The 23,115-nt window shown below is 45.0% G+C and overlaps 1 protein-coding gene and 1 pseudogene across 3 annotated transcripts in view; both read right to left on the reverse strand.

Moving 5' to 3' along the window:
• Window positions 1-1,333: 1,333 nt before the first annotated feature.
• LOC306647148 (heterogeneous nuclear ribonucleoproteins A2/B1-like) lies at window positions 1,334-11,156 on the reverse strand (annotated as a pseudogene). The gene is made up of 3 exons: window positions 11,093-11,156; window positions 9,652-9,786; window positions 1,334-2,415 (listed from the first exon to the last, which is right to left on the reverse strand). The product of its transcript is annotated as a heterogeneous nuclear ribonucleoproteins A2/B1-like (transcript).
• A 3,405-nt stretch (window positions 11,157-14,561) lies between these two features.
• Window positions 14,562-23,115, reverse strand: part of CMTM7 (CKLF like MARVEL transmembrane domain containing 7) — a 57,194-nt gene continuing 48,640 nt past the window's right edge. Inside the window, exons 4-6 of one of the 2 annotated variants that reach the window (XR_013759748.1) lie at window positions 20,461-20,542; window positions 17,909-18,223; window positions 14,562-14,861 (exon numbers count right to left, since the gene is read on the reverse strand). Coding sequence is in view for 1 of the 2 variants with exons in the window: in XM_079114013.1 (XP_078970139.1) it covers window positions 18,210-18,223; window positions 20,461-20,542 (96 nt within the window). In the remaining variant the exon portion in view is untranslated. Of the gene's footprint in view, window positions 14,862-17,576; window positions 18,224-20,460; window positions 20,543-23,115 lie in introns of those variants that run through there. The other variant, XM_079114013.1, reaches the window with a different exon arrangement.

The following is a 23,115-nucleotide window of genomic DNA, read 5'->3' on the forward strand; positions in this document are numbered from 1 at the left end:
TGTCATAGACTAAATGCCTTTAAAGAAGCAAATTTGGGCTCTATCACATTTTTAGATGTGGCTAACAATGCTTAAAAGAAATAGGCATATTCTGTGTGTGACTGTTTAACAGTTGGGAAAGTAGGGTGGTTCTGGTAAATCACAGCTATTTGTGTAGTTTGCAAAATTCCTGCCTCCAGCCTGTATGAGAATAACAAGGTCTTTATAGTTATCGAGAACTCACTGGAATTCATACATTCTTCAAAATTTTTTGTTTGGTTTTGATAAAGAGCATTTTATCAATATGCAATAAGCTGCAAGGAGTGGAAAACCTAATTAAATGTTTCTTAAATGGTAAGGAAAACTTAACTTCACGAGAAGGTAGGAGGATCACTTGAGCACAGGCGTTTGAGACCAGCCTTGTTAATTCCCTGTTTGAGCTGTGTCATCATGGACCCAGGTCCTTCCCATGTTTTTCTGACCATCCATCTTGTGCTGGGAGTTTTGTCCTTAAAGTTGAGCTTTTTTTTTTTTTTTTTTTGTGGTGGTGGAGGAGAGCTGTGCTGGGGTTGAACTCAGAGCTTTGTACTAAGTAAGTGTTCTATTACTGAGCTACATTCCCCTGCCACCCATCTAATTTAATTTTGAGACAGGGTCTTGCTAAATTGACCAGGCTGGCCTTGAGATCTGTACTCCCTAGTTGCTGGGAGTACAGGTCTGGCTCAGGGTTGAGCCTTTATGGTTTGTAAGACACCTACCTGCATAATGGTGTCTAAGAGGAAAAGGAATTGTTTCTTCTCCTGTGTCTCTCAAGATACTTCTTTTCAGCTGTGTGTAGTGGTACCTGACCTACTTTTTAATTTTTTAAACATTTCAATCACTAAAGTACAGAGGATACATTTGTAGACAATACCCAGCTTAAGTAGATTTTAACATTTTGCTATATCTGCTCTAAGGTCTCTTGTTTAAACAAAAGTTTTAGTCAAGCATGATGGTGCACACCTGTAATCCCAGTGACTCCAGAGGCTGAGGCAGGAGGATTGCAAGTTTAAGGCCAGCGTGAGCAACTTAGTTTGACCTTGTCTCAAAACAACAACAATAAAAGGGTCGGTGATATAACTCAATGGAAGGGTGTCTGTCTAGCATGCAAGAGTTCTGGGTTCAATTCCCAGTACTGTCAAAAAGAAAGTTTTGTGTGTGAGTTTTGTTTTGTTTTGTTTTGTTTTGTTTTTGTTTTTGTACCAGGGATCGAACCCAGGGGTGCTTAACCACTGAGTACATCCCCAGATGTGCCCCCCCCCCCCCCATTTTTTTTTTGAAGTTAAAAATTCCTTAATTTTTTATTCCTGGTACCACTACCACAATTTACAGGACGATAGAACTGATGTAATGAAAAAGACAAAGAAAAAGCTACAACAGATAAAAGACTTCAGGAATGTACATCTAATTGACACTACTTTGCATTGCTCAATAGCTGCACTTTTTGCAAACTGTGGCTATGACAGTCCTGAACAAGAAGCGTTTCCTGTTTTAAGCTGCAGTAACTTTTCTGACTGGATCATCGATCCTTCTGTGGCGGAGTTTTTACAGTTCCTCTAATGCATTTGGGAACGGCTGTCTTAAAGTAACCTGCAGCTTTCCTGACAGCTCCTCATGCTGCTAAGAACTGTAACCCTTTTCTGCTGTTTTTAAAACCTTCTGCTACCATATCCACCACTTCCACCACAGATCCATAACCGTCACCATAGGGACTGCCAGAGCTTCTTCCACCAAAGCTGACCCCCTTCATGGGTCCATAATTTGATTGCTGTTGTCCACTGTAATTTCCAAAATCATTATCGTTCCCACCCCCACCATATTAACACCACCCAAAATTTCTCCTTCATTGTAACCATCATATCCTCCTCCACCACCATATCTGCCACCTTGGTTTCCATATCCTGGTCCACCACCACCATAGCCTCCTCTTCTTCTATAACCAGGACCCCTGCCATAGTTGCCACCATCACCTCCTCCATAACCATCTCTGCTGCCTCCACCTCCACCACCTCCTCTTCACCAAGGTTTCCACCGCAGCCAAAGTTTCCTCCACGACCCATAAAGTTGCCAGAGCCATCTCCACGACCTCTTTGTGCTCGAGCAGGCTGCATCTCTAGTTTAGAAAGGGCCTTTTTCACTTACAATTATGCCTGTTAATTGTGTGGTATTTCTGAACAACAATTTTGTCAACTGTATCATGAAAAATCCTCTTTTTCCCTCTCTGCCTGTCTTCCATAACTCCTATGGTTTTAATCTTGCCGTGCTTTTCAAAGTAATCTCTCAAATTATATTCTTCTATATCTTCTTTAATACCACCAACAAAAAATTTCTTCACTGTTAGATGAGCACCAGCCTTTACAGAGTCCTCTCTAGAAACAGCTCTCTTAGCTCTAGCTCCTTTGGATCATGTCCTCGCCCCCCGCAGCTGGCAGCCAGGGAGTTGTGCTGGGGGCGGTTTTACCCCCATTTTGAAACCGGACTCACCTCTTCCAACTCAAATTCAATATGGGACCGAGAGGAAGAGACCTCATTTTTATTTTGAGATAGGGTCTCACAAGGTTGCTTTGGCCTTGCAAAAGTTGCTGAGGCTAGCCTCAACTTGTGATTCTCCTGCCTCAGCCTCCTGAGCCACTGGGTTTTTAGGCATGTGCCACCATACCTGGTGCCTTGAAGCCCATTATTCTATATAATTAAAAAGTACTAATAAAAGAAGTACCCCTACCCCAATCTTTTCATAAGGGTAAACACTATATTAAATTTGGTAGCTATCCATCCTTCCTGTTTTTATTGTCTGTACCACATAGGCATAGGAATATGTATTTGGAATAACATAGATATAGAATAGTAGCCCAAGAAAACCAACATCAGACCTATACAGATACAAACATTTGGTAAACAAGAGAGGTAATCTTGTTTCCCAGAGAAAGGGTTACTCAAATAAGCTAGATCACAAAAACATTTTAGAAAAAAAAGAACATTTCTTTGAGGTCACCACAGAAACAAAGTTAAAATATAAACCACAGACTGCAAGAAAATATTTCTAAGATTTCCCAGATTTTTAACAAGGGATAATATTCAAATATGTCAAGAATTCTGAAGTGAAGAAAAAATTCAAAAGGAAGACAGAGGAAATAAACAAGCCACTCACTGAAATGTGGAAACCTAACAGCTCAGTCCCAGACCAGCAAAAATGTTCAATAAACATTAAGTTCAGGACAAGAGTAGGGAAACAAGCACCCTCACCCCGGCTGAAGGGAATATAAGCAGGGTCCACCCCTTAGGGGGCCCACTTGAAAATACTCAGCCATATTAAAATGACGCATACTTTTAACCCCACTATTTAGCTTCTAAGACCTTGCCCCACATCTAAACTCACATGTGTATACAAGAAGAGATGTTCAGATGTGTTTGTTCATTGTAACACTGAAATGGTCAAAAGCTGAAAACCATGTGAAAAGTTTTCTTTCAACTGGGGATATGTAAATTATGACCTAATCATACAAAATATCAAATAGCATTTAAAATAAATGAGCCAGGACTTGGGATATGATAGAGCATTTGCATGGCACACACGAGGTTCTGAGTTCTTTCCCCAGCATGCAAAAATTAAAATAAAAGAATGAGATTTACATGTATCAGATAAACTTCAAATACTATTAATTTGATAAAATCTTAATAACCAAGAGGGCAAGTTCAAAATTGTTCTAATTACTTTACTTTTTGTTATACTTTTTAAAGATGGGTTTGATAAGTTCCATTAAAACCATGTTCTTTTAGGAATTGCCTTGAATTTAAGGATTAATTTGGGGGAGAAAATGACACCTGACTGAACTTCACCTTCTTGAACATTTAAGTAATTTATTATTTAAGTAAGAAATAATATTATTTTATTAATTATATTATTTAAGTAATTTTATTATTTTTTGGTAAAATTTTGTGGTTTTCTTCATTAAAGTCTTATTCATCTTTTGTTGGATTATTCTGGATACCTCATTTTTGTAGCTACTCCAAATGTAATCTTTATTAAAAAAATTAACATGTTCTGATTGGTATACTGGAGTAGGAATGCAGTTGAATTTTGATCATTGATTTGTTTTCCACAACTCTGCTGACACTTTCTGTGTCAACTGTCATAGTTTTGCTGTGGTTTCCTGTCAGACACCTCACATTCTGGATTTATGTGTTTATGTTATCTTGTGATTTAACTTGTTCCTCTGTCCCCAGTATTTCCTGTAAACTGAAAGTTGGCACGGAAGACCACCTTGAACCTTGAACTCAGGTCGTCTTTTCCTGTTTTTTTTTTTTTTTTTTTTTTTTTTGTCCCAGGGATTGAACCCAGGGGCACTTGACCACTGAGCCACATCCCTAGCCCTATTTTGTGTTTTATTTAGAGACAGGGTCTCACTGAGTTGCTGGGATTACAGGTGTGCGCCACCGCGCCTGGCTGGTCTTTACCTTTTTCAAGTCTTTCCTGTATGTGGTTTAGTGTCCTTCATCAGCAGGTGTGTGCTCTGGTTGTATCACACTTAATACACACATTGTTCAGCAGATTCAGGGGCTGCAATCTGATCCTTCCACTGCAAAGTTTCCCACTTCTTAACTAAAAGGATCCATCACTCTTACCTAAATCTGTTATTTTGTTAGGGATTCTGACTGGCAACTTCACAGTTCTCTCCCTCCCACCAGTTTTATTTAGATAGAATTCTTCAAAAATGCTCTTGTATTTTAGTATGCACACTTGACTTTATAAAGGTTTATAAAGTTAATCCGTATCCTACCCATCTCTTAAACAATATTAAGACCTTACAAAATAATGGCCCATCCGTTTTTCCATTTACTGTTGTTATTGCCTACTATTTTAAATTTATCTTAACACCTTCCGCAGATGATCTATTGGTGTGGTTCTTTCATGCAGTCCTTGCTGCTTTAGATTTACCAGCATGTTTTCATTTTCGTTCACCATTGCTTCTTTGCATCCTACTCCTTACTTTTGGATTCTTTTCTTCTTACTCAAGTGTGGGTTGTTCTTTCAGCAAGAGTCTGAAAATGGGTTTATTTTGCCTGTACTCTTAAAAGTAGCTAAAGGTATAGAATTCTTGATTATTTTTCCTTATAACTTCAAAGATATTATTCCATTGTCATCTGGCCTCTGATGTTGCAAAATATGCTGTCTACTTACATTTATGGTGGGTAATCTTGTTTCTTTTACTTGGTTGAGTTTTACTGGAGGTGGCTAGGTGAATTTATTTTAAGTTGCTGAGGATGTGGTGTGCTGCTTTAGTTTGAGGATTGATGTTCTGAATTTCTGGAAAATTCTCATCTGTTTTCATCTTGGGATTGCCTTCTCTTTTTATCTCTCTGGTTCTGGATCCCCTAATAGATGTATGTGGAACCTTATCTTTTTATCTTCTGTAAGATTTAACCTCTACTTTCTTTCTTTTTCTTTCCTTTCCCCCACCCCCTTTGGTACTGGAGATTGAACCTTGGGATGTTTAACCACAGAGCCACATCCCCAGCCCTTTTAAAATATTTTTCATTTTGAGATGAAGTCTCTCTGAGTTGCTTAGGGCCTTGCTAAGTTGCTGAGGCTGGCTTTGAACTTTTTTTTTCCCCTGAAACCAGGGATTGGACCCAGGGGCACTTAACCACTGAGTCACATCCCCAGCACTCCCCCCTTTTAAATATATATTTTAGTTGTTAATGGATCTTTATTTTATTTATTATTTATATACGATGCTGAGAATCCAACCCAGCGCCTCACACATGCCAGACAAGTGCTTTGCCACTGAGCTCAGCCCCAGTCCCCCATCCATTTTTTGTATTTTATTTAGAGACAGGGTCTCACTGAGTTGCTTAGGGCCTTGCCAAGTTGCTGAGGCTGGCTTTGATCTCAAGATCCTCCTGCCTCAGCCTCCCCAGCTGCTGTTGGGATTACAGGTGTGCACCACCACACACAAAGGTGGCTTGACTTTGAACTTGTTTTGTTTTTTTTTTAAATGTTTTTTAGGGCTGGGGAGATAGCTCAGTTGGTAGAGTGCTTGCCTTGCAAGCACAAGGCCCTGGTTTCAATCCCCAGCACCAAAAAAAAAAAAAAAAAGTTTTTTAGTTGTAGATGAACACGATACCTTTATTTTATTTATTTATTTTTATGTGGTGGTGAGGATCAAACCCCGTGCCACATGCATGCTAGGCAAGTGCACTACCACTGAGCCACAACCCCAGCCCTGGCTTTGAACTCAACCTCTACTTTATACCTTATCTCCTTGTGCTACAATCTGGATGGTAGACACTAATTTTTCTTAAGATATATTTAACCAATTTATTGGACTTTAACCCTAATTTGCTGTTTAGCGGGTCCATTGAGTTTCTAACTTCATTGACTCATTTTCTTTCAGAATATTCTGTTAAAATCTTAAATTCTTTGGGTGCTAATTCCCCTGTGGAGATTTACTGAATTTGGATTTACTGAATCTTCTTCGTGACTCAGTCTTTTTTATTCGACCTTGGGTCTGTATACCTTCCCGAGCGACCTATTCCCGTCTCTCATCTGTATTCAGAGCATTCATCTGTATTTAGCATTTATAGAAAGACGGTTCTACCAGAAGTGGACTGGGACCTGCTGTTGGCGCCAGACAAACCAATGTTAATCCACCTCTCCTGTCTTTGGAATCGTCTTACATTGGATTGAACCTAAAGTCTGCCTGGGTAATAGAGGAAGAAGTCAGCTTTTAATAAAAACAGCCTCTGTAGAGTAGGTGACATGGACGGAGACCTTGATGTTTTAAGCCATCTTTGATGCCTCCCTGTATCTGTCACCACAAACAATGATGCATAAATCATCCCCAAACTCGGTGGTTTAAAATGAAAGCTGTTTATTTAGCTCTTGAGCCTGTGGGTCAAGGTTTAGGCCACATGGCTCTTCTGCTCATGGCAGACCTTGCATGCAGTTGTGGGCACAGGCTTGCTGATGCCTGGAAGCCCAGGACTCTGGGTCAGCTCTTAGGTGGGAAAATTGGTCCATTCCTCTCTCCTCTCTCAGACTGGCCAGGGCATATTTTTTTTTTGCAGTAGGAAAGCAGGAAGAGGGACAAGCCCCCAAGGTCTAAGTGTTTGTCAGGCCTCTTTGTTCACACTTGCTAGCATTCTTAAGCCCAGAGTCAGGGTGAGGGAGCATGGCAGGGCCACTGCTGGGCCAAGAGCATGGTAAAGGGCAGGTGAAGAGTAGGGGCCAGTCACACACTCATTCTTACATCCTACCCGCCTGTCCACCTCCTTGAGCACATGTCCTCATAATCAACAGTGCTAGTTCCTGTCAATGGACATTTCCTAATTGAATATTTTTACTCAAGTATGAATCAACAGGGGAATCCGTTCACACAGGGGAATCTAGAAGTTCTCTACTAATATGGAAAGACATCCACTTTAATAGGACATCGTGCCGTACAGATGAAAGACTTAGTGGGGAGAATCAAGCAGATTAGAAGTTAAGTGCACAGGTCCCTAAGCTTTCAGTACCCTGTAATTTATGCTGGATGTGAAGGGACATGCAGAGAGGGATCTAAGGCCGAAGGTACTATGCTTGTATATGGGAAGTTGGAGGAAGCAATACAGTAATTATGCAACTTTATAAGAATGGAAGCTGGTAGGGGAAGTGGTCTTACTAAAAAAAAAAAAAAAAAAAAAAAAAAAAAGTGGGAGCATTTGGGGCCACTTGTCCTTATCTGTAATAAAAAAAGAATTATTCCCCTTGGCCTCCAGGCACTTCCCAGGGTCTGACATGTTCATACCTGACCAGTTGAGATCTGCTATCCCCTCTTAATAATGAGCTAGATTATCCATTTTTTTCTGGACCCAGGAGTTGCCGTTTTGTTATCCTAAGGAGATCATAGGCAGAGCAATGTGTCCATAGAACAACCTAGATAGTGTTCAAGTTTATCTACATAGATGTGAACAAAATCAACCACCCATCTATTAGTCTGTTGACATCGAAGCAGGTGTAGAAGCCAAGGAACTCGGGTGAGCAGAGGGTATTATCAGCTTATACAATTTGTAAATAGATGAAGATAAACCAGCTGGCCCTGTCGAAGTCACTATTAAAGAGCCTGGCATAATTGGCAGGTGATACAATCAATTTTTGCAGTTAAGAGTGGCTTCCATAATTTCTCACTGGACATCTCAATCCTTTATGGTGGTTCCATACATATTGTGAATTTGAGCATGGATTTATTTGTCCGTAGTAGACATGATCAGGCCATATATGTTTGATTGGCTTTTTAGTTTAAATGCTTTTCTCTTTTGTAGTTGCTTCATATTCCATATATATAACAGATATTGAGTTTATAATTAAGTAGTTAAATGTTTCCATGTTGAGGGACACCTAATGTTTGGTATGCCTCTACTAGTCCAGTCCTGGTTGACCCAAAGAGCTGACCATACAACTAGGCAATTAGTGACAACACATGAGGTATTGTTCAGTAGATATTGGGGCAGTGCATTCTTTGGCTAGAAATCCTACATGAAGTTCTGCGTACATACAGAGTGTCTATGCTGTGCTCCACCTGCTGTTTACTGTTACTGGAGGCTGGAGACTTCCAAAGGACCTTCTCGTCTTGGAGGTAAGTGGGCTTTTTCATTGATACTTTTGTCAGGTGGTTTATTTTGTAGGTGAGACCTTTATTAAACCAATAGTTGGGGTAAAACAATAGGGAGGACTCTTTTTCTGCCTAATGCATGGGCATCCACTTGTTGGTGAAGAAGGTTAAACATGAAGGGGCTGAGTTTGGCCCATCATTTGAAGATCCATTTCCTGTCATAATGGAACTTTCTGGAACTTGTCTCATCTGTGGAATTCCATTCAGAAGTGCAGGATAAATGGCATATCATGAAAGAATTCAGGACAATAAGATGTCAGGTTAAACTGTTTAAATTTGGACTCAGGATTGTTAGCAGTTGCCTCTCAGGACAGGAGAGGCAAAGACTCAAGGACCCAGAAAGACCTTTTGCCAAAGGCCCTAATGAGCTATGCAACCAGTCACAGTCACCTGTAGTTCCTTGAGGTCTGAAAGAAATAGAGGGTCTAGAGCAAGACTGTTTACTGTGGTCTGAACTGCTGATAAAATAATTTGTGATTATGGCCCTCACTCAAATTGACCATGTCTGATTACTTGGGGTGGAGGCTGTATATATATTCCCAGGTTTGGGGTATACTATGTTCAGTAAGCAGCCAGTTTTGCTGTGGGGCCATGTTTTGTATAGTTGATGATACCACCAAAGTTTTACCTTATTTGATTATAAAATATCTCTTTGAGCTGTGACATAGCTCCCAAGATGGTCACTTGGAAGGCAGAACACCTAGATTTTGTCCTTGTTCAGGGCGATCTGTCATTAGTTGTGCTTGAATGGCAAGTAACATAGCAGAGGCTTCATTCTCTGTGTAACCATTGTGGAAATGTCTGCACTTCCACCAACAGTTCACTTATGCTAGGTTTGCCCTACCCATTGATGCTGTAGCACTGGAGAATTCAGGATAATAAGAGTGTACTGTAGACTGTGCCAAACTGATTTCTCACCCCCAGGGTGATAAAAATAAAAAAGCATAAAGATCAGCAATATCTTAGACTGCAAACCCAATACCAGGTATGATGGCTACAAGACATTCATTCACTGTCATGATGTCAGTCACTAGCAAAACAAAGGTCACCATGTTCTTTACACTTCCACAGTTGACAGTAGAGCCCTCAGCATCCATTGGCCAGACAGCACGATCAACTTAAAGGAAGTTTTACAGAGAATATGTGTCAATATAACACCTTGCCAGTACTTGTTTTTCTCCCAGGAAGAGGCATTGTTTTAATTGTTATGCTTGGCAAGCTTTATGGGTAAACACTAACCTTGTCTATGCATCTGACCCTTATATGAGCCACCAACAGGGGTCACAACAAATGTATTCAGTGAGCATGTTCTTGTCAAAGAGGAGCAAGTATGACCTAGGCGAGAAAACCCTCACAAAACCATAGCCTGTATATAATGAGTTTAGGAATGTTTGGAACTTCCTGGGTGGGAATGAATTCAGGGTCCAATCCCATACCGAGTTCTTATCCCTCTGCTGTAATTAGTCCCAGTCTGTGTTGTGTCATTTCAGATTGAGGTCTGTGCTCCACAGGGGCTGTGGAATCCTTTCCAGGTTTTGCATCAGCTCTGCTCAGAGCTTCTCTGCCTGGAGTGCAGTCTGCTCTTGGGATCTACCCTCCACATCTGCAGCTTCTGCATCCTTGGGGTCAGCCAACTGTGGAGGGAAATTAGTTGAAAAAAAAAAATTGTGTCTGTACTGAAGATGTACAGACTTTTTGTTCTTATTATTTCCAGAACAATACAGCATAAGAACTATTTATGTAGCATTTACACATTGTAGTAAGTAGAATAAGTAATCTAGAAACGACGTAGAGAATACGGGAGATGTGCTGTAGCTATATGTAAATATGATAGCATTTTACACAAGGGAGCATCTGAGGATTTGGGAACCGGAAGGCGGAAGGCGGGTGTCTTCGAACCGGTTCCCTATGGATACTGAGGGGATGATGTTGTCAGGTGGTGCAAGATTCTGCCTGGGGAGGTTAGAGGTGAGGCCATAACTCATGCTCCAGAAACATTCAAATTGGTAGGAAAATAGGTTTTATTCAAAGCCAGCTTTGAAGGAAAATGGAAGAAACTTTCATTGTTTAAAAAGTTCCCTCTCCGAAATACCTGAATGGAGGCAGAACTTTTAAGGAGAAAAGGCAAAGAAGTGAAACAAAAGCCAGGGGGGGTTCATAAGAAACTTTGGCCAGACTGTGACAGACCTGAGGCCCTGGGCCATCTCCTCCCAGCTGCTTCCGCACCTGCGGGCCTTCAGCTTCCTTCTGAGTCAGTATGCCCCAAAGGAATTTTCACAGGTTTGGCCTTCTTCCTGGAGTCTCCTTATCACCCAGAAAGAAGCCTGGACTTCCTGGGACCAGAATCTGCATCTTCCTGTTTTTAGAGGGGCTAGGCTTCCAAATGCAGTCTGTTTCAGGGACTGCGTGTTTCCCTTCCCCACCGTCTTTCCAGACCACCCTGAGCAGGGCTACCAGCGCAGTCACGCTCTCCGTGTGGCCACGCATACAGCTGAAACTTCCTGGTCAGGAGTGAAGCAGGGAAGAGGGGAGAACTGATAAGAGGATGTGCTACTGAGTTGGTTGCCATTTTGTGACTGCCACTTGATTCCGCCAGACTGCCTTCCAAGAAGCTGGGTAAAATGTGCCTCCATCCATCAGTCCCAGGACAGCAGGAGGAAGACTCCTGGGTCCTGGGTCCCATTGGCCAATATTATCCCACAGGGTATGACCTGTAGGCTGCCATGCATAGGTGCTGAGCAGGTCCCCTGACAGTCCACAGGAAGCTCCCAGGTGACAGCCGAGAGGTATAAACAGGGACCAGAAGCACAGCTCTCAGATTACACTGGTGTGAAATGGTCATAACTCTTGCAGGGCCAACTGCAGTGGTGGCTAGATCAAGAGGTGAGATCAAGAGGATGAAAAAAGAATGTACATAAGGGCAAGTGAAGAAAGTCCCCCAAGACTGCACAGTGTGGTATCCTCATTTAAATATAAACTGTCACGATTATTGCATTGTTTTTGTTAGGCAGTGCTGGAAACCAAATCCAGGGCCTGGCACATGCTAGGCAAGTGCTCTACCATTGAGCTACATCTCAACCCTAATTATATGTACTTTTTTTTTTTTTTGTACCAGGGATCAAACCCAGGGGCACTTACCTTCCAAGCCACATCCCCAGCCCTTTTTTATATTGCTGAATTGCTGAGAGGCCTCTAAGTTGTTGAGGCTGGTTTTGAACTCCAGATTCTCCTGTGTTAGCCTCCAGAGCCTTTGGGATTACAGGCATGCACCACCGCTCCCAGCTCTAATTATATTGCTTTAAAAGCAATAGATGTTAGAACTACAATGAAACTATAAGAAGAGCAAGCAGCCTGTAATTCCAGCTACTCAAGAGGCTGAGGCAGGAGGATGGCAGGTTCGAGGTCAGCCTCAGTAACTGCAAAACTCTATCTTGAAATTTTAAAAATAATAATAAAAAGAGCTAGGGATGTAGCTCAGTGGTAGAGGGTCCCATGTGTTCAATACCCAGTATGGGGAGGGTGGGGGAAGAAGAAAAGAAGCAAAAGCAGATGAAGGGGGGATTTGGGAGGGGAGAAATTGGTCGGGGTTGGGGGTGATGAACTAGGGAAGCATATAGCTACAGTTAATTGTTATGATTCTTGCTTCAGCGTTGACTACATTATAACAAACTAATCGGAAGAAAGGAAGGAGGTCATGCATCGACCAGTAATAAGAGTGTAAAAATGGCATGACCCGAGGATTATTAATTTGTGCACCCGAGGTCCACATAAAACATACAAATTGGTGCTTCTCATCTGAACCCTGGAATCAGGAACTTGGCTTTCCAGAGGCATTTGCTAGATCAAGATCCGGGGCGCGGTGCCCGCATCTGGCCGCTAGAGGGCGCACGCCGCTAGCCGTGGGCGCGTGGCACCGCCTGGCGCTGCCACCTGCGAGGTGGGTTTTTGTTTTTGCAACCGAAGAGCTGTGCCCAGGTGGGAGGTGTGGCCGCGCAGCGAGTAGGCGCAGCTGTTGGCAGGGGGCGGGGAGGGGCGCTCCCCGGGGAGAACCTGTGCCCCTTGCTGCCCCCAGGTTTCGGGAGGAAGCAGCTGGCAGTCAGCTGGGCCTCTACGGGCCTATGGGCCTCAGCCTGACTTCTTTCTGCCACTCTTCCCCGATCTCCCCCAATACTGCCAAGACTTTGAGGGCAGGTGCTTCAGGTTCCACTAGTCAGGGTCTCAAACTGATGGCCGGCTGGCTCCTTCTAGCTCCCAGACAGGCTTTTGACAACATTTACAAATCAGAAGATATTTAGCCTGAAAATCCATATTTTCATTTCTCTGGGTCACTAGGGCATCTGGCAACATCGAGCTGTCAGTCTGGCTGCTCTCCCAGGTGCACCCCACCACATGATGCACCACGCCCAGCTGAGCAGTCTGCCACTGCTTAGGTCAAATCAGTATTCAATGTGCCAATTATTCTGTTCAGAGCGGAGCCAGGCAGCATTCTTCCTTTTTTGCACAACTTTATGTGGAGGTTTTTGTTTGTCTTTTAGTTTTCTACATATGTAGAAAATGACAATAAAACTCTACCGATCACTCGGATTCAATCTCCTCGAAAGGGCTGGAGGCACCAGGTGTTCTCTGGTGGTCGTCATGAGAATGCCCCTCTGGGGTTCTGCACACCTCCATCTACCCTGGGGTCAAGTGGCAGCCTGACAGCTCCCTACAATCCAGAGGTTTTCCAAACTTTAAAAAAAAATTTTGTCAGGGGGATGAACCTCTTTTCAATATAAATCATTCCTGAAACTCTGTTATATAAAACAGAAAACATGGCATGAATATAAATTATTAACATATTTGTAATTTACTTCTTATAAAGTCTGTCCCTAAGAAGAGTGAGTCATGGTGAAAAGCGCGCAGTGGAGTGAGCGGTAGAGCAGCTACCTGCCTACCTGCCTCTGGATCCTTCCAGTGCTGTTGGCTGAGTGGCCTGGAGGACTCCGGGCTCCCCTGCAAGGAAGCAGCAGGTTTTCGGTGGTTGGCCTCACACTCTTGGCCTCTTCTTCAACGCTAACGAAGCTGTAAGGCCAGGGTCCCCTGAGCCTGCCCAAGGGGAGTCTTCCTAGTGGAAGGGGTTCCAGAGCCAGTGTTTGCTCTCCACGGCTAGAGCGCGTGTGCTTTCAGATGTTAGTATATTTCACACATGCGATCCGATTTCTGAGGGTCCCCTGGAGCACCTCTGAGAGTTCACAGGATTCAGTACAGAAACCATCAGAAGAGGGGAAGTGGCGGTTGCCGAGGGGCCCCAAAGACCCGCTCTGTTTCCATGGCCACAGAGGTTTACTTTTGAAGCTAGAAAAAAGGCCTGGGTGCTCTGGGTCTCTGTGCACCTCTACTTTGGGCCTGTCTGTGGCCCTTAGGGCCACTGTTATGAAGAAAGCCAGTTGGCACAGTCTGGCTCCAGTCCTGCTTTGTGCCTCAGAGGCCCTATGTAGGATGGCCACAGGTCAGGCCCAGGAGACAGCCGAACCTGGGCTCAAACCCTGCTCACCTCCATTCAGCTCTCTTTGGGGCTCTCTGCCACACTGCTAGCACCTCCAGGGTAGGTGGTTCCCTCACAGGACCCTCTAAGACAGGGGTGGTTCTGTTGCCACAGGCCACATCCCTCCATGGAGAGCATCACAGCCACCATGTTCCAGCATCCGCCTGAGCAGCAGCCTTTCTGTCAGTCTTTCGGGTGGTGAGAAAACACCTGTGGCACAGGCTTGCCAGTGACAGCACCCTCCGCCTCCCATCCCTTTCTTCTATGAGCCAGGCCAGGCCCAGGGAGGCTCTGCTGGCCTGAACGGCTGCTCGTGGTTGGGGAATGTGGGCAGACAGGTCGTGGCCACATAGCTCTTGGGAGCAGCTCCAAGAGGGCCTGATTGACACGACAGAGGCACCAACAGCTCGCATTCTCCAGAAGCCGTGATGCTTAGCTCCTAGAACGTACTGTTGGCTCCTGTTGGGCTGCTGTGGTTTGCTGCTTTGAGTTGGATGTACCTTTTGCCCCCTTTATTATGGCGAAGCCTACACAGAAGGCCTTATATCACCTTTTTAAAAAATATCCTGGGTTGGGTGCAGTGGAGCACGCCTGTGATCCCAGCAACTCGGGAGGTGGAGGCAGGCAGGTCACCAGTGTGAGGCCAGTCTTGGCAATTTAGTGAGATCCTGTCTCAAAAATAAAAAATAAAAAATTTAAAAAAAAAGGATTGCCGATGTAGCTCAGTGATAAAGTGCCCCTGGGTTCAATTCTCAGTACCCAAAATAAATAAGTAAATAAATGATAATAAATAGGGTTGGCAATGTGACCCAGTGGTAGAGTGCCCCTGGGAAGGAAGAAAAAAAACATAGTAAAACACATGTGACATGAAATTTGCCATCTTAACCACTTTGGGGTGCACAGTTCAAAGTACATTCATACTGTTGTGCCACCACTGCCATCATCCATCGCCTCCAGGACTCAGATCTTCCCTAACTGAAACTGTTCCCAGTAGACACTAACTCCCTGTCCCCACTCCCCCAGCCCCCGGTCTCCACCTTTTCTTTTCTTTTTCTTTTTTTTGGTGCTGGGGATTAGAACCCAGGGCCTTCTGCTTGCCTGGCAAGCACTCTACCAGCTGAGCTATATCGCCAGCCCTATCTTTTCTTTTTGTGTCTATGAACTATTTTTGGTACCTGGTATGAATGGAATCAGACAGGGTTTTTCACCTTGTGTCTGGCTTATTTCATGTACCACAGCACAACACGCCAGTGTTCTTTTGAAGGCTGCCTGTATGGCCTTTTTTTTTTTTTTTTTGGTCCCAGGGATTGAACCCAGGGGCGCTTAACCACTGAGCCTCATCCCCAGCCCTTTTTATAGGAGACAGGGTCCCACTGGGTTGCTTACAGTTTCACTAGGTTGCCGAGGCTGTCTTCTAACCTGCATCCTCCTGCCTCGGCCTCCTGAGCTGCTGGGATGACAGGCATGCCCCACCACGCCCGGCTCCCTGTGTGGCTTTTGAGTAGGGCTCTATGTCCTGTGTGAATGGCACTGGCTTCCACCTTAGTGTCATTCATCTTCTGCTTCCTTCACTCTTCAGACCTCCGGGGGGCACACAGACTTGGCCACCCCAGTTGCATCAAGCAGCCCCTGGGCTTCTGTGGCAGCAGGAGTTCAGCTACCCTATGCCAATGAGCTCACTCTCCCTGGTTCACAAAGCTCTGTGACGTGGCCTCTCATGAGGTGGGGGTGGGTTAGGGTCTTGCCTGTCTTCTAGGCCTGGGTGCAGTTGTGCCATTTGCCCCAGGGACAGGGCTCCTTGCTCAGCCTGCATGGCAGGCTTGCAGCATCCACAGACAGTGCTCCTCCTCGCAAGCTTCACCCTGCCTCTGCATCCTTACAGGGAACACGGGGGTTTGGAAATGCCAAGGCAGGAAGCAGCAGAGGCACCCCTTAAATGGAGTCTTTTTCCTAACATAGCCTTGGATCCAGCAGGCAATAGATTTACCTCAGACATCTACCAGCTGATACCACGTTCTCTCTCCCTCCACTTTGGATCTGCCCCAGCCCAGTGCATCTGGTTCCAACATTGCTTCAAGAAGGTCGAAGCAGACATAGTAGTAGGGACCCAGAGACAGTGCAGATGACCCTGCTTTGGTGAGTATCTGTGGGGCCTGGGATCCTGCATTTCTGGTCTGCTCTAATGCCCATAGCTAGACCACTTTGTGGACAAGGCTTAGAAGATTTCTGGCTCTCAGTGCAGACCCATTAGGTCTCATTTTCTTGGAGGGAGGCATATCAGCACTTCCAAATCATGGAGCACAGTGATGAGACGTTTGGGTCCAGGGGTTGCACCTCCATGGGACAGCTGCACAGCACTGTCACATTGCCTTAGACATCCAAACCCCGGGATTGAGGCTGTGGCCCAGGGACAGTGAGACATTGCTGGGTTTGCTTCCCTACTGTCAACGGCATCCTCAACTGCCAACTGACAGCCAGATATGTACAGAGATTGTCAAGAACTATAAGGCTCTGGCTCTGCTTCTAGAATGTCCTTGAGTGGCTAGGAAGCCACCAGGGCTAAAAGAACTGGAGGGGCAGAGTGTCTGAAAATTCCTGCTATCTTTGCTAATCGCTCTTCACTGTGGCTGTAAATGTTCTCTCCTCGAACATAGCATCATTCAGCAACTCTCCGGTCCTCTTTCTAGCCAACCAAGCAGCCCAAGCCCAGGGGAGTGGCAAATTTAGGACAAGATGAACTGTCAAATGTAAACAGGGCCCTTAGTTTCTGTTATGGTTTGGGTGTGAAGTGTTCCCCGAAAGCTCACATGTGAGACAATGCAGGAAGGTTCAGAGGAGAAATGACTGGGTTGTAAGAGTTTTAACCCAATCATTGAGTTATTCCCTGATGGGATTAATTGAAGTGGTAGGGTGTGACTGGAGGAGGTGGGAATTGGGGTGTGGTTATGGGGTATGTTTCTTGTATCTGGAGAGTGGAGTCTCTCTCTCTCTGCTTCCTGTTGATGCAAGCTGCTTCCCTTTGCCACCCTCTTCTGCCATGATGTTCTGCCTCACCTCGAGCCCCAAGGAATGGAGCTGACCTTCTGTGGACTAAGACCTCTGAAACCCTGAGCCCTCAAATAAACCTTTTCTCTTCTACAGTTGTATTGGTCAGATAGTCACAGCAATGAAAAAGATGACTAAAACAGCTTCCTCCAAAGCCCTTTCCAAAATGAGCAAGTGCATATCACAGGAGAAGGAAGCAAATATAAATTTAGAAATGCATATACTTACGTAAAACCCAGCTCTATTGCCATTGTTCATAAAAAAACAAAACAAAACAAAACAAAAAAAACTCTAGCAATTTAGCAGTGAGTATACACACAGCATTGTGTGTAGGGTCATGTGCCAGACACAGACTCAAAGGCAAAGGCCTAGTTTTACAGACTTCTAGTTCAATAAGAAAACCTTCTGCACTTGGCTAATATTTTATTTAAAAACACACACACATACACACAAACCATAACAAAGGTGGAGAGAGGGAAAGGAGACAGCAGGCTGACCACCTAGTGTTTCTGCAGGCATGTCACCTTAGGAAAGAGGGCATCTTCAAGATCAGATTGACAGGCTAGATAAATTAGGAGGTGGCTTTATTTTTAGGAGGATTGAGGCCTTTGGCTCCCCGGAGGAATGTGGAGGGGAAGCAGATGTGGGAGCCCACCGTCGTGTTTAGTACCTGAGGTGCTGCTAAAAGCAGGCAGAAGAGACAGACTGTCCTTGGAGCTGCTTCCTTTCCCAGAAGGGGAAGAAAGTTCTCCAGGGAAGAATGGAGACAGAGGCTCTGGCCAGCCCAGGCGCTCAAACCTGGTGTCTTGGGAAAGCAGGAGGCCAGGTGGGCCTTCCTGGTGCCCGCCAGCCTGCTTGTGACTTTGGCATGGGAACAGAGTCCAGAAGCTGTGCCTGGGGTCACTGATCCTTCTGTCTGCCAGGCCCAAGTCCTGTAGATCCTCTTGAGGCATCCAGAGGCTGTGGCCTTGTCAAGCAGCTGCGTCTTGGGAAGGAAATGGCAAAGTCAGGTCAGCTTGTGGGGCCGGAACCAACCCAGGGGCTGCAACTGACTCCCCAGGTTTTTTCTCCACCCAGCACCAACTTTCAGTAGTATTGTTTTATTCTTTTTAAATACACTTTTTTAAGAGACAAAAAAAAAATAATAAATAAATAGTGCAGAAGGGCCTCTTATTCCTATCCCTTCCTCCTCAGTGCTGTTCCCTAGGGGTCGTAAACCCTCTTCAGCTCCATTAGCAATTTCTTTTGGCAATTCTTCCATCAGTTTTTGTTGTTGTTTTGTTTTGTGCAGGCCGGTCTCAAATTCCTGGCCTCCAACAATCCTCCTGCCTCAGCCTCCTGCATAGCAGGCACTACAGATGCATACCACTGTATTGTCTCTCCGTAATTTAAATTAATGCATTTATACAAATAATTACAATTTATTGTTTTATTTATTATTGTTAGGCATGACTATTCTTTGATTCTCCCCTCTCCACTGTTTTTTTTTCCTTTTCACATTCATTTTTTTCCAAACAGCTTTTCTGGGATATAATTCACATGCCACACACTTCACCCACCTAAAGTGAACAATTCAGCAGCTTTCAGAACATTCACAGAATTGTGCAACCGTCTCTACAATTTTAGAACATCTCCATCACCTCAGATAGAAACCCCAAGTCATGAGCAGTCACCCTCAAATGCCCCCTCCCTGCCCCCCACTGGCCTACTCTGCATCTCTGTAGAATTGCCTGTTCTGGGCAGTTCTGAGTGAACCCTGCACTAAGTGGGCCTCTGTGCCTGGCTCCTTTCCCTGGGCATCCTGTGAACTTCCCGCCAGTGAAGGCAGCAGGTAAGAGCTCTGCTGTGGCCCCCTATCTGTAGCAGGTGGGCTTTGATATTTCTAATGCGATTTTTAAGAAGAAAGAAAAAGAGCAAAGAAAGGAAGTCCTGGCTCAAAGAAGTGAATTAACCAAAAGTTGGTTCAGGTTTATAGTCATCTGTTACTGAGAACTTATTCTAAAGATTAAAAACCATTAGGGCTTGGGGGCTGGGGATACTGCTCAGTTGGTAGAGTTCTTGCCTCACATGCACAAGGCCCTGGGTTCAATCTCCAGCACTACCAAAAAATAAAAAAATAAAAAAAATAAACAGCCAAACAACAAACAAACAAAAAATATTAAGGCTGGGTGTGGTGGCACACATCTGTAATCCCAATGGCTCAGGAGACTGAGGCAGGAGGATGTGGTTCAAAGTCAGTTTCAGCAACTGAGGGAGGCCCTAAGTAACTCAGTGTGACCCTGTCTCAAAATAAAAAACAAAACAGGACTGGGGATGTGGCTCAGTGGTTGCGAGCCCATGTGTTCAATCCCTAATACCATAAAAAACAAAAACAAAACATTAGGAATGTGCATAGGCATTTATTTGCAAGAATGTTCATAAGGCACTGCTTAGCAACAAAACTAAAAACCTTACCGCCTCAGATAGGAGACAAGTTAAATAAACTATGGCACAACCGTGCATGGAAGTCAGAGTAACACCACAGAGCCATTGAGAATGATGGAGAATTCCTGATGACGCTGGGAAATGTGTGATGGGCCATCACGTTAAAGAAAAATAGGTTACAAAATAGCACACAGATCTGATCCTTTTTATGTAAGCAATATATATTTTCAAATATTGCAAGGATAGATACCCAGGTGATATGATGACAGAAAATTTTTATTAAAAAAAATATTCTCATTGGGTGTGGTCATGCACACCTGTAATCCCAGCCACTGGAGAGGCTAAGGCAGGATGATAGAAATTTTGAGGCTAATATGGGCAATTTAGCAAGACCCTTTCTAAAAATAAAAAATAAAAAGGGCTGGGAATGTAGCTTCATGGTAAAGCACATTTGGGTTCAAACAGGGGTACCAAAACCAAAACAAAAACTCTCGCCTGTACTTTCTAAAAGCTCTGCATTTTATTTCTGTCATTAGGAAACTTATTTCCGAGAAAATGCTTGCCATCAGATGCCAAAATGACAGGGCACCCCTGGGCATGCGGAGATGGGATGAGAGAGTGCTATCTTGGATGCCCCCTTTCCTTCTGCCAGACCCCGGGCTCTGACACCAGAGATGACTTGGGCCACAGCCCCCTCAGCCCAAGGGCATTCCCTGCTGCCAAAGCCAAGGACAAGTTGTTCTGCTCCTGAGTAGGGTTCTTACGGAGATCCTCTGGATACAGATAATGGGAGCTCACCTGTTGACTGGGTCACACATGAGATCTTGTAGGACAGCCACACGCTAGCCAGGCAGAGAAAGGTGGCCACGAACCCGAAGATCTGCAGTGGAGAGAGAGGAGAGGAAGTTCACAGGTCTGTCCCTTGGGCTTTCCTCTTTCCCATATGCCTGCTTGTTCCTTGTGCTGTCCATGACTGAATGGAAGCTTGGGTCATCATCTGACCTGACGACTTCAGATAGAGAGATGAAACCTGGAGGGGCCAGTCACTGGCTTTAGGCCCCCTGGGTTTGGCCCCAGTCAAGTCTGACAGCCAGGCCCCTGGGTCCCTACCCTTGGCCCTTTGTGCTCTAAGCAACTCCAGTTCCCAGGGTGGCATTCATATGTACAACCAAGTTGGAGTGAATCCTCCAGGCTTCGACTTCCCTGGACTGATAAGGAAGAAAACAGTGGAATTGTACATTTAAATGGGGTCTTACAATCATTAATGTTCAAATGGGCTTGATTGATGGGTAGGCGTCGTCTGCCTTTCTTTCATTCACAGCAGCTTTCTGCTCTGCTCTGGTTTTGTGGCTGTGTATGAGCCAGAAGCTGAGGCCTGTGTGTCTGGTGTTAAGTGTGCACATATTTAAATCACATTAGATTAAAATGACTTAAGGCAGTGCTCTTTTATTTTGGGGGTCCATGCAGTGCTCAGGTGTGAGGGGGGATGACCCAGACCCAAGCTTCTCATTTATAGAAGAGGAACAGGGTGCCTGGACAGGAAGAAGACCTCGGAAAGGGCCCAGGGGCGTTGGGTTGTGGCTCAGTGGTACAGTGCTTGCCTAGCATGTGTGGGGCACTGGGTTCCATCCTTAGCTCCACATATAAATGAATAAAATAAAGGTCCATTGCCACTAAAAAAAAGAAAAGAAAAAAAGAAAAAAGAAAGAAAGGAAAGGGCTCATGGAATGGTCGAGAGGGTATAGGCCCAGCCCTGGTGTCTCAGGTACCATAAGGTCTGCAGCCAGTTGTACATGGACACAATGCCTTTATTTTTATGTGGTGCTGAGAACCGAACCCAGTGCCTCATCACATGCAAGGTAAGCGCTCTACCACTGAGCCACAGCCCCAGCCCTGCAGCCATGTTTTTTACTTGTGACCAACCTTGGCAGCTGTGGCAGCTGAAACCCACTGAGCACTAACTATGCAGCTGCCAGGATTTTAAGCCCTTAAGCTGAGCTGATTCCTGGCACCTTACAATTCTGCAAGGTGGGTGCGGGTATCACCCGCTCAACATTTCACAGCTAAACACAGGGAAGAACAGGGAAGTCAAAGGTTTGCCTAAGGCTGCAGAGCAGCCAGGATCATGGATGGGGTCTGAGCCTCGGGGTCTGACTCTAGAACCCACATTCCGCTAGACAGGGGTCTGGGTGTTCTCAGGTGCACATCTAGGCCTGGGGGCACCAGGCCACCACGAGTGCACTGCTGAAGACACCGGCTAATGTCCCACAGGAACTGTGTCCAGGAGCAGCCAGACGAAGGGCAGGATTTTCAACAGGGTCTGCTTTTCTTTTCACTCTGGCTGCTGGTTGACGTAAACAGCTGCCCCCACCAGCCCACGCCCACTTGCACCCCAGTGCTTTTGCTTGGCTCCCTTTGTACCAACTGTCTGCACCACATAATCGGCTTATTAGAGCCTGTCCTGGCCTCGCACTGTCTGCTCTGCACAATTAGCACATTATATACCATCCCGGTCCCCAACTGTCTGTGCTGCATTATTGAACGGTTTATTATTATGTCACTACAGAATGCTACAGAATGCTATTCTAGACGACAATGCCTTGTTTGCTAATTGTTTCATGTGCCTTGTCCCCATCTCTAAAGCTTGATGACCATTTTCTCCTAAGCAGGGACCATAGTTTTTTACATTTCTTTTGGCTTCTCCGTGGCCCAGGTTCAGCCTTAGGTACGAAGCCAGAGGGTGCTAAATATTAGCTGTTGGGACTCTTGAGCTAATGTGGTTCTGTGTGACCTGCTGATAAAACCCAGTGGGACTCTCCCTGGGTGTGCCCTGAAGCACAGTGTGCCTCTTCCACCAGTCTGCATTGATGGTGGGCAAGCGCTGACCTGCAAGGCTGCTGCTCATCTCCTCAGGAAGGAGACTGGGGGTGCATTGGGCGCACTGTGTTTGGGATCTTGACCACCAGGTGCAGTGATGTTTGGCCCCCCTGCTGACCTTCAGAGGACAGCTTCCATCTCCAGGCCAGAGTCTGGAGAACCTGGAGATGTACATGAGTGAAACTCACACACAAAACTTTTCTTAAAACTCATTTTAAAAATTTGCCTTCTTGCTGGGTGTGATGGCGCAGGCCTGTAATCCCAGTGGCTCAGGAGGCTCACGAGGAGGGAGGATCATAAGTTCAAAGCCAGTCTCAGCAACTTAGTGAGGCTCTAAGCAACTTAGCAAGACCCTGTCTCTAAATAAAATATTTTTAAAAAAGGGCAGGGGATGTGGCTCAGTGGATAAGCACCTCTGGGTTCAATGCTCTGTAAAAAAAAAAAAAATCTCATCAGGGAGGCAAATCCGTAGTGGCCCATAAGCTACTATAAAGTTAGTGAAATCAGAAGTCAGATGACAGGAATCTATGAGTCTTCAAAAAAATCATACATCCCTATGTATATACACATGTGCAT

This window comes from Sciurus vulgaris (assembly GCF_902686455.1).
Source record: "Sciurus vulgaris genome assembly, chromosome: 16".
Taxonomy (NCBI): Eukaryota; Metazoa; Chordata; class Mammalia; order Rodentia; family Sciuridae; genus Sciurus; species Sciurus vulgaris.